The sequence below is a fragment of the Heterocephalus glaber genome, unplaced genomic scaffold, assembly GCF_053883595.1.
Source record: "Heterocephalus glaber isolate CG9 unplaced genomic scaffold, H.glaber_assembly_v1.0 deba00000470, whole genome shotgun sequence".
NCBI lineage: Eukaryota > Metazoa > Chordata > Mammalia > Rodentia > Bathyergidae > Heterocephalus > Heterocephalus glaber.
In genome coordinates, this window is record NW_028258145.1 from 17,275,218 (window position 1) to 17,286,001 (window position 10,784).

The 10,784-nt window shown below is 55.1% G+C and overlaps 1 protein-coding gene across 13 annotated transcripts; it reads left to right on the top strand.

Annotated features, from left to right (window-relative positions):
* The first annotated feature begins 1,399 nt into the window (after nt 1-1,399).
* Sftpb (surfactant protein B) lies at nt 1,400-10,784 on the top strand. 13 transcript variants are annotated; one of them, XM_087204289.1, is made up of 11 exons: nt 1,400-1,540; nt 1,820-1,947; nt 2,267-2,338; nt 2,630-2,755; nt 3,203-3,379; nt 3,584-3,673; nt 6,744-6,927; nt 7,063-7,235; nt 8,218-8,298; nt 8,740-8,820; nt 9,044-10,784. In XM_087204289.1, the coding sequence occupies exons 1-10, from the start codon at nt 1,477-1,479 to the stop codon at nt 8,800-8,802; spliced, it is 1,158 nt and encodes a 385-aa protein (XP_087060415.1). In that variant the 5' UTR covers nt 1,400-1,476; the 3' UTR covers nt 8,803-8,820; nt 9,044-10,784. The 13 variants fall into 13 exon arrangements, with proteins under 13 accessions (XP_087060415.1, XP_087060416.1, XP_004844653.2 ...); XM_087204290.1 differs by having other exon boundaries at nt 9,875-10,784; XM_004844596.4 differs by having other exon boundaries at nt 7,078-7,235.

A 10,784-nucleotide genomic window follows, 5' to 3' on the forward strand; every position in this document is an offset into this window, starting at 1 on the left:
ATGACCCAGGCCATCACAGTCCTGCAGTGCCACTCATAAATCCCACTATTCTGCTCAGCCTGTCCTGATTGTATCCAAACCTGTCGCTGCGAAGCTCATTGCTTTTGTTGTTGGGTTTTGTGGTTTTGGTGCTGGGTACTGGACCCACTGCCTCCTGCTTGCCCCACACACGCTGTCCTGCTGAGTTATGCCCCAGCCTGTGGCTCCAGCATTTGCCACATACTAAATCACGCACCCATTCCAGCTTCTCCATCCCTAGCCTTCGTGCAAGTCACTGGCTTCCTCGTCTTTGGTCACACATTTATACACACTCTTGGTTAACTCCCACGGTGGCAGCTGTGTTTGTTTTGTTTTGTTTTGTTTTTGGTACTGGGGATCGAACTCGGGTCCTTGTGCTTTGTAGCAGGCGGCGAAACCACTGAGCTAAATCCCCGGCCCAGCAGCTATGTTTGTCATAGTGACCAGGGCTTGAGGCCAACAGAAACTGTACAAATCCTTGAGTGATCCAGATTGTGTCACTTTACCACTTGTGTCCCCTTGTTTGCATCACAAGACTCTCTCCTTTGTTCCCTGCCCCTGAGCCCTGGGGCGCTTCCTGCCACTTGGGGACCTGGGAGCCTCGCCTGAGGTCAGGGTCCAGCTCACCATCACCAGGGTGGTGGCCTTTTGGTGGCATTGTGCTACTGCTCACTCCCTCCACCCCAGCAGCGCTGCCCTCAGCAGGCTACGGGTTTGATGTGCCCTGCCCAGTGGGGACCTGGCTTGAGGGCTCTGCAGCTGCATAGGCCCATTCCTCCCGAACTGTCAGCAGTCCCAAGGAGACAAGGGCAGCAGCCCCTGATAGAGCTGAGAGCCATTTGGGGGCCACAGCGATCTCAGCTGCCATTCACATCCCTATCTCTGACTTTCGGGACACTTTCTTTCTATTGTTGTTTTACATAAACCCTTTCTGACTAATATCAACCATGTGTCCATAGAACCAGAGGATTTTTCTAGGAGGAAAAAAGGCAAGGAAGTGGTAGGAGGTAGGAGCCCCAGGAGGGTCCCAGGTTTGCCCTTCCAGTGCTCAGCCTGGATCAAGAGCCAGGCAGGAAGCTCTTAAGAGCATTGCTCAAGAACAAGGAGGCCAGCAGATGTTGGGTGCGGCTAGGGGGAAATCACCCTGGCTGCTTCCCAACACTGACCCTGCCTCAGTTTACCTCCCACAACCCCAAGAGTTGGGACCAAGCTCCCTGATGGAAGGGAGCCACAAGTCCTGGCCCATGGGAGTTAGGGCAGGGGCGAAGTGAGAGAGACAGGCCATCCGCCAGGCAGGGGAGGGCGGGCAGGGGTGTCTCTGCTGGGAAGAGGTGGAACCAAAGCACCTGAAGGGCTCTCCAGGATGAAGGAAAACACTGAGGTCTCAGTGCTCCACGGAGCCCTGCCCCAGGCTATAAGAGCCCCTGGCCACCCTGGGCACCCAGCTGCAGTGGTGTCATGGCCAAGTCACACCTGCTGCCCTGGTTGCTGCTGCTGCCCACGCTATGTGGCACTGGTGCTGGTGAGTCGCCCTGGCCTCCTTCTCAGAGTCATCTCCACCACACACGGAGCTCTGTGCCCAGAGTCACCCCAGGTCTGCACATAATGCTCATTTTAAAGTCATCTGAGGCTCAGAGAGGCTCCTGGGCTTGTCCAAGGTCACACAACTGGCAGGAACTAGGGCAGGAAGAACCCAGAGCTCTTATGTGTTTGCATCCCCAGCAAATTGAATTTGAGGCTGGGTGTAATCAAGCTGCCTCATCTGGATCCTGACCAAGGTTGCTCTGGCCCCAAACTTTAGCTGTCTGGACCGCCTCATCCCTGGCCTGTACCCAGGGTCCCAAGTTCTGGTGCCAAAGCCTGGAGCAAGCATTGCAGTGCAGAGCCCTGGGACACTGCCTACAAGAAGTCTGGGGACATGTGGGAGCTGTGAGTACCACCCAAGGGCACCAGAAGGGCTCTGAATGGGCCTAAGGGGATGGAAGCCTCCATGGGGGAGGAGTGGGATGGGTGGATGGAAGATGGATGGAAAAGATGACACAGAATTGGGTAAGGTAGGATGGATGGGGTGAGATGGATGGACCGGGATGACATCAAATGGGATGTAGTAAGATGTTCGGGAATAGATGGGGCGGGATGGGGGGCGGATGGGAAGGTTGGCATGGACTGCTTATCCCTTGGACGACCCTGTCAGCCTGTGCCTGAGAGGGTCCCACTCACCTGTCCCCACCTTGGGTCCCCCCTCTAGGATAACCTGTGCCAAGAGTGTGAGGACATCATCCACATCCTCACAAAGATGGCCAAGGAGGCCATTTTCCAGGTGATGAGGCCCAGATCCTGGCTGAAGTTTGGGGAACAATAGATGAGGGACAGAGCCAGGAGGTGAGGCCTGAGACTCCAAGCTCCTCCTGGCCAGGTCCAGACCCTGGGAGTGAACTCACCACAGATGGTCTGGCCCAAGCAGGAGAGGCCCTGCCTGTGCCCAGCAAGTGAACCCTTTGGCACTCTTAATCCTAGTGCCAGTCCACACTGTTGGCAGCCCAGCATCAAGGGAGAGGGGCAGGGGCAGAACTCAGAGAGACCAGGCTAACTGTCCCCTCTGTCCTCCCAGAAAACCATTTGGAAGTTCCTGGACCGTGAGTGTGACATCCTCCCTTTGAAGCTGCTCGTGCCCCGGTGCCACCGTGTGCTCGAAGACTACTTCCCGCTGGTCATCGACTACTTCCAGAGCTACATCGTGAGGGCTCCCAGCCTCACCTCCCACCTGCCTCCCTGCACAGACCACAAGCACACTAGGACCAGTGACTCACGTGCAAGGCAGATACACACATGCACACACAGTACCTCAGCCAGACACACACACTGACCCTGCCCGCAAATGGCCCAAGAAACCAAGTGCCCTTCAGCAGGCACCTGGATCAGTCCCACCAGGTCAGCAGCTCCAAGCCCCAGCACACACCCAGGCACACTCTCACACTTATTCTCACACCAGTGCTCACGCTCATCACACAGGTTCTTAGATATCTGCCCCAAGTTCCCACATGACTCTGCCTCTGCCTTTTGTCCTCCAGCATAGAGCCCCCACCTGTCCCCCTCCACTCCATGCCCCAAGACAGTGGCCCTTGTCCCAGAGCCCTTGGGGTCCCCTTCTGCCTCTATGGCCCCTCACCTGCACTGTTCCTAGGCCCCAAAGGACATCTGCCAGAACCTTGGCCTGTGTAAACCTGGGCAGCCAGAATCAGAGCCAGAGCCAGGGATGCAGGACCCTCTGCCTGACTCTCTGTCAGAGCCTCTGCTGGACAAGCTGGTGCCGCCCCGGCTGCCAAGGGCCTTCTCAGTGTGGCCTGGACCTCACACCCAGGTGAGGTGGCCCCCGTGGCCAGAGGCTAGAAGGGCAACTGGGAGCCAGGCACACTTGGGTCTTGGGAGGGGCAGTGCCAGAAGGCACCTGAAGCTCTGGCATGGCCTAAAGGAGAAGGGAGAAAAGCGGAGGTGGCGATCCGGCCTGTGAGGAGAGCACAGCTTCTCTAGCCAGGCCCAGCTCCTGCCTCATTCCCTCCCCCAGGATCTCTCCGAGCAGCAGCTCCCCATCCCACTGCCCTTCTGCTGGCTCTGCAGAACACTGCTCAAGCGGGTCCAAGCCATGATTCCCAAGGTGAGGCGTCCAGGAGGGCCCCCTACACCTCCTTCTCCCCCACTCCATCTCCCACCATCAGGTCTGCTGTACTGTCCCCTCCCAAGGGACCCTGAGCCTCTGGCCCAGGGGTGCCAGGCCCAGAGTTCACTCAGAGAGCATTGGGGCCTTGCTATGCCAGGCACTGGGCCAGGTGCCGGCATGTAAGACCAGATGAGCCTGGACTCGTCCTCAGCAGCTCCCAGTCAAGGAGTCCAGGTAGCTCTGAAGAAGAAATGTTTTTTGAAAAAAAATTTATTTATTTATTTATTTATTTTATAAATTGTATTTTATTTTATTCCATTTCCACCCTCAAGGTCCCTCCCCTCCCTATGTACAAAAACTTTGCTTCCATTTTTTCCTTCTATTTTCACTTTTTCTCTTGTCTCTTCCTTCCTTCCTCCTCCCTTGTTCCCCTTCCCATTTGAATACTTTCTTCCCATTTCCCAACATCCATTATACAGAAGAGATGCTTTCATGTCTCCAAAAGAGCCTTTCCACGGGTAGATTCCCCATTGCTGCCCGTGTCCAGTGTGGTCTTCCAGATCTGTCATGGCCTTTACCCAGGGAGCCCCTCAGCCCTGCCCAAGTGGGATCCCGCAGGCCACCTGGTCACTGAGCACCCGCAGCCCTGGACGAGGTTGCTGCTTTGCCCAAGACTGTGCCGAGGTGGGGTTCAGACAGTGCCAGAGCAGAGGGTCACATGGGACAAGGTGACAGACGGTGATGGGGATTAAGCTGTAGGTCTGGGAGAGGCCCTGAGAAGGTGACAGTTCAACTGAGAACAAGAGGGCAATGAGGTTGTGATGGGCCATGGGCCTTGATCAAGATGAGCCTGGCAGGCCAGTGTGGCTGCCCCGGGACAGCCAACAGGAGAGACCAGAGAGCTGGGCACAGCCAGGCCATCTAGACCTTGTCACACCAGGTTAAGACATGAGGGGTTTGGAGTGGGGTGTAGCTTGGTGGTAGAGTGTTTGCCTAGCATGTGTGTGAGGTTCTGGATTCCATCTTTAGTATTGAAAAAAAATTTTTAATTAAAAAATTTGGGCATGCTGGTATAAGCTTATATTCTCAGCTACTCAGGAGGCTGAGGCAGGAGGATCTTGAGTTTGGAGCTGGCCCAGGTAACATAGTGAGACTCTGCCTCAGAATAAAAAATAAAAAGGGCTTGGGATGTAGCTCAGTAGTAAAGTGCTTGCCTAGCATGCAAGGTCCTGGATTCAGTCTCCAGTACTACGAAAAGGAAAAACAAAAAAGAGACAAAAGGTTTTGTTCTGAAAGCAGTTTACAGCTATTGCAGCATTTCAAGCAGGGGGAAGATCGTTCCCAATGTTTACAGGGCAGATTGGGCAGAGAGGGAGGGGAAAGGACAAAAGAGAGATTAATAGGAGATTCCTGCGGAAATGGCAGGAGAGGTATGGGGCAGGGGCAGAGTGAGAGGGTGGATGGGACACTACAGGAAGGCAGGCTTGGGTGGTCTTGGTGATCAGTGGGCTTGGGGAGTGAGGACAGCAAACGAATCCTGATGACCCCTGTAGACTCTGGGTCTCTGGGCGCCACCAGCGGAGATGGGGCACTTGAGAAGGATGAGGTTCTAGTGGGTAAGCAGAGCATTCTCTATGGGCCGTGTTAAACTGAAGTTGCCTGTACCACACCCAGGAGGAGAGAGCTCAAGTAGGAGCTGGACATCAAGCCGTGGGGACATCTGCTGCACATCACTGGCTGCAGACCAGGTGAACCGCACCAAGGGTCAGGGTGTGGACAGGTACAGCAGGAGGCCCAGGCAGGCAAAGGGGAGCAGCAGCAAAAGAGGGGCAGTCAGTGAGTTGGAGAACCATGGTGTGGCAACACAGAAGCCTAGGGAAGGTGTTTGGAGCTGAGGAGCATTCACATGGGCCAAAGCAGCTGATGATTAGGCAAGGTGAGGGATGACAAGAGATGTGGATGTGGCAAGAGAGAGGTTGTTGGTGACCAGAGAGCTGTTTGGAGGCAGAAGCCCAAATAGAAGCTGGGTGTGGTGGCACACACCTGTGATCCCAACACTTCGGAGGCTGCGGCAGAAGGATTGCTGCAATGTCAAGGCCAGCCTAGGGTACATAATGAGTTCAAGGCCAGCTTGAACTACATAGTGAGAACCTGTCTCAAAACAAAAAATAGGAAAGAAGCCAAAAGTAACAGGTTCTGGGGACAATGGGAGACAATGAAGCAGAGCAGCAAGTCCTGCCCGCATCACCCAGAAGCTGTTCTAGAAGGGGAGTAGGAGGGGCAGCTGGGACCGTGCACTAGTGACACCTGGGCTTTGACATCGCAGCAGGAGAGGAGGCCAGTGTGTATCAGAATCAAGCAGGGGGTGACATGAACCCTAGAGAAGCACGTGCTGCTAAGCCCCTCCTCGCTCCACCCCGGCACAGGGCCAGCCCCGCACATGTTGGGAGAGATGAAGGCTCGAGGGAAGAAGCCACATGCTTGCTGCCTCTCACCTGCCCTCTGGCTCAGAGGTTGAGTTTGGAACTGGGGTGAGGCTGGGAAACTGCTGGCTTTCCCCAGGGTTCCTGAAACCAGGGCCATGTTGGCTCTAGTAGCCAAAGGTAGGAGCCACCAGGCATTCTGCTGAGCCATGGGATGTAGGGAGGCCTGGATCAGTTGAAGTAGACTCAGCTGCTACTTTCAGCTCTGGCCCAGCTATGCCCCTTCCAGGGAGCCTAGAGCCTGAGAAGCCAGACCTGGGTCCACTGCCGGCTGCTGCAGTCACTCAGCAACTTCCAGTATCTCTGATGTCCTCTAGTCTCCCTGCCTTTCAGTGTCCTTATCTATAAGCAACAGGCCTCTCCCTGCTGGAAGGGAACAAAAATGAGTGTAAAAAAATGCCTCGCTGAGCCGAGTGTGGTGGTGCACACCTGTAATGCCAACATTCCAGAAGCTGAGGCAGGAGGATCACTGCCAGTGAGAGGCCAGCCTGGGCTACATAGTGAGACCCCGTCTCCAAAATAAACACAGAGAAGAGCCTTGCCAAGGGAAGGTCCCATCTGCCCTCTCTCCACCCCTGCCCCAGGGTGTGCTGGCCGTGGCTGTGGCCCAGGTGTGCCACGTGGTACCCCTGGTGGTGGGTGGCATCTGCCAGTGCCTGGCGGAGCGCTACACAGTCCTTCTGCTGGATGCACTCATGAGCCGAATGCTGCCCCAGCTGGTGTGCGGCCTCGTCCTCCGGTGCTCCTTGGAGAATAGTGCTGGCCCAGGTGAGCCTGCTGCCACCCACTCCTGCCCACTGCCTCCTCCCTGCCATGCCCAACCTTCTCCTGCTCCCTGTCCCTCCCTGGTGCCCTGCAGCGCAGGTGGGGCAGGGACCAGACATTTCCACAGGACAGCTTCAGCCCTTTTCTCTCTAGTCCTCCCTGCATTGTCCCTGCCAGAAGAATGGCTGTCAAAGAACTCCAAGTGCCGCCTCTGCATGTCTGTGACCACGCAGGCCTGGAACAGCAGCGAGCAGGCCAGGCCGCAGGCCATGCGCCAGGCCTGCCTCAGTTTCCCGCTGGACAGGCAAAAGGTACAGGACTAGCACACGGGGACGTGGGACCCAGCGTCTAGCCATGATGGTGGGCGGGGATAGAAAAGGCTGAGGCAGAGACACACAGGGTGGCTGGACTGGAGCCTGGCCAGATAGACAGGACACAGCCAGACCACCGCGGGAGTGGGAGGGGCAGGAGTCAGTCCAGGCTCAGGCTGTGGGAGCCTGGAGACCAGCGGGCTCCTTCATGACTGAGTTGTGGCGAATCCTGGAAAGACCCATGCTGTCCTGCCTCTGCTCTAGGAGGTGCTGGGTGTGGCTGGCCCAGACCTGTGCCCCATGGTAGCCCTCCCAGTAGTGGGTGGTGTACACCATGTCCAGTAGATACCAGGAGAAGAGTAAGGCCAGGGCCAGCTGGAGCCAGAAACAGCCTGGCCTTCTTTCCAGAGTCTTGGTCCTATTCCTACCCTACCTTTCTCGCAGTATAAAGTATAGCTCAGTTGGGACAAGGCCAGTTGCAAAAGGAGAGGGCTGGGCTTGAAGGGCCTAGAGGCCCTGCCAACACTCAGTTGGTGATAGTAAATTCCCTTTTGTAAGCAAAATGGTGAGCTGGGCAAGATGGTGCACATCTATAATCCTAGCACTCGGGCTCAGGAGGCTGAGGCAGGAGGATGGCCACAAGTTCAAAGCCAGCCTGGGCTACACAGTGAGACCCTATCTCAAAAAACTAAAAAAAGAAAAAGAAGAGGAAGTAAGATGGTGTCCTGAGGAAAGCTGACTGAGTCTGAGTCTCTTCCAGGGAGACAACTCCAATGCCCTGGCTTTTCTACAGAAATCTTGCATTGCAGCCCCTCAGACTTGTTCAGTCTTAGTTTTACCCAGTCTTAGTTTTACCTTATGGCTGATGACTGGGCACTCATCAGGGGTCCAGAAGGAGCCCCAGAGTGACCCTGAGAGGTAGAGAGGCAGGAGTCAAGGCATGAAAAGCCTGAGTCCACTTACCCTGTCTGTGTTTCCTCAGTGTGAGCAATTTGTGGAACAGTACACACCCCAACTGCTGGCTCTGGCGCCCAGGGGCAAGGATGCCCACACCACCTGCCAGGTACCCACGCTGTAGGATTCCCCTAAGCTCCCACAGTGCTCCCTCTTGCCTATGACCCTCAGGGGCCTCACTGTCCTGGGCCTGGGACCAGGAGGCACCCTCCATGTTTTCATGTAGGAAAGGCCTTGGTCACAGAGAGGGAGAGAAAACACCACCACAGAAAGGAAAAGAAGTCGCATGGGAGGGGAGGGACAGCCTGACAGGTGTGGTGTGATGCCCACTGTGGGATGGGGCTGTGTCCTCTGGCCAGTGTGTGCCTGGGGTGGGGACAGAGTGAATGTAGTGGAGCGAATACCCCCAGTGGCACTAGGAGTCTATGGGGTCACACCAAGAGTGCCCACCAGGTAGCAGGTGAAATGAGAGCTGTTCCTTCTGGGGAGCCTCCGTGTCCCCCTCAGAGCTGGGAGTGGGGAGTTGCAGCCCTAACACTCCCTCTGGCAGGCTCTGGGAGTGTGCGAGGCCACATCCAACCCTCTCCAGTGTTTCCAGATCCCTGAGTTCTGATGAGAGCTCAGCCTCCAGGTGAGTGCCAGCCCTAACTGGGGAGTGGGGAGGGACAGGTCCTTACTGGTCAGGGTGGAGGTATTCCTATTCCCAGCAGGAATGGGGCCACTCTGTGGAGACTGCTCAATCCTATCTCATCCCAACCTACCTCCTTGGGGACAGCTCCAGGCTCCGGAGGGCCTCTGGTGGCACCATCAGGAAAGAGCCCTTCCTCAGACCCTGACCTCTCCCTTTCCCTCAGAGACTCCTCCTCACCTTGTCCCAGCACCTCAGCACCTGACTCAGAACCCTGGTCACCCTCCTCATCCTTGGGATTGTCTACCTTCCAGACCGAATGTGTTCAGGTCAAGGATGGCTAGTGTTTCCTGGATCTCATAGGAAATCAGATTCACTGCCCAAAGCTGTCTCCTCTTCAGATGTCAAGAACAGCACTGTCATCTAACTCCACCTCCTGACGTCCACTTCTCCCGCCCTGACCCTCATTTTCTAGGTCAGGGTAGCATCGTCATGTAGAAGGTTGGCTCAGAGGCAGATTCCATGACCAGTGCCTGGGGGCCATGAAATGACCCTGAGACAGAAGGACACAGCAAGAGTGGCCTTGAAGTGGCCTTAAGAGCAAACTGGGTCCACTGTACAAATCTGCTCAGAGCCAGCCCTGTTAACAGGATGGTCATTTAGTCATCTGTTCATTCATTTTTCAAAAATTTAGCGAGTAGGGCCAGGGATTTAGCTCAGTGGTGCTGCCGCCTGCCTTGCAAGTGCAAGGCCCCCAGTTCGATCTCTGGTATCAAAAAAACAAAACAAAATAGCGAGTGCCTGAGCCAGGCCACATTCTAGGAGCCAGGGGTGTATATGAGAAGAAGGAGACCCCGTTCCCTTCATGCACAGCCAGGACCATGGCTTCCCTAGAGGGGAAGGAGTCAGGCCTTCCCTGGAGCCCTGAGAAGCACAGTGGGTGAGCAACAGGGGCTCTGGCCCTCCTTTGGTCTCACCATATGGCCCGAGGCCCACTGCCCTCACCAAAAAGGAGCCCAGCTGTCCACACTTGCCCTCCCCTGTCCTTTCCTTATAGAACCTCACACTAGGGAACCATGAACTCCAGCCTGCACCTTCAGATGTGTCAGCCCTCTCTGTCCCAGCACCACCCACAGCCCTGCCCCAGGGCCACTTCTGTCCCCTGGAGGAGGCTGCACCAGAGGAGTCACATCCAACAGCGCCAGCCCTGGCTCCCACAGCCTCTGGGCCAGGCTGAGGAGAAACTGCCCCGCTCCAGCAGGACGGTGGGGAGAGGCTCAGCCTGGCCTCCTACCAGCTCCATTGCACTCAAGTGAGGCTGTTACGGTTATTTGCTAATATTCTTGCAAAATTAAAAACTCAAAGAATAAAAATTGGGAATATAAAGTACTCTAAAAGATAAACATAAAATTCTTAAATAAGGCTTTTTCAAAAAATCAGGAAATCCCCGGTGTGGGGAAAGATGTACACATGCTCCAGCATGATCAGAAGGTGACTGGTCACATGTCGGGATTTGAAATGTTCTGCTGCTTAAGCTGTTGATTAAGATACAAAAAGTGGATTTTAAGGGCTAGATGTGTAGTGGTAGAATACTTCCCTAGCATGCACAAAGCCCTGGGTTCAATCCCCAGCATACTAAGAAGGGGGAGGTGGGTTCCTTTATTTTTTTTCAGGGAGGTGCTGTTGAGACTGTCTCGCTATGTTGACCAAGCTGGTCTTGAACTCAAGGTGATCCTGCCTCAGCCTCCTAACTCCTGGGGATTACAAGTGTGTCCCAACACACCCAGCTCCTTTTTAAAAATCTTTTTGTAAAATGAACTTGCCAACCTTTGTTTGAAGTTATAATGGTGACTGTTTCTGCTAAGATTTAACTGCTCAAAGCTCAGTTGGGGCAATGCATGCCACGTTTCTATGTAACACAGTGCCTGTATCATGCTAATAAAGTCCTGTTCTCCTGCCAAAAAGAA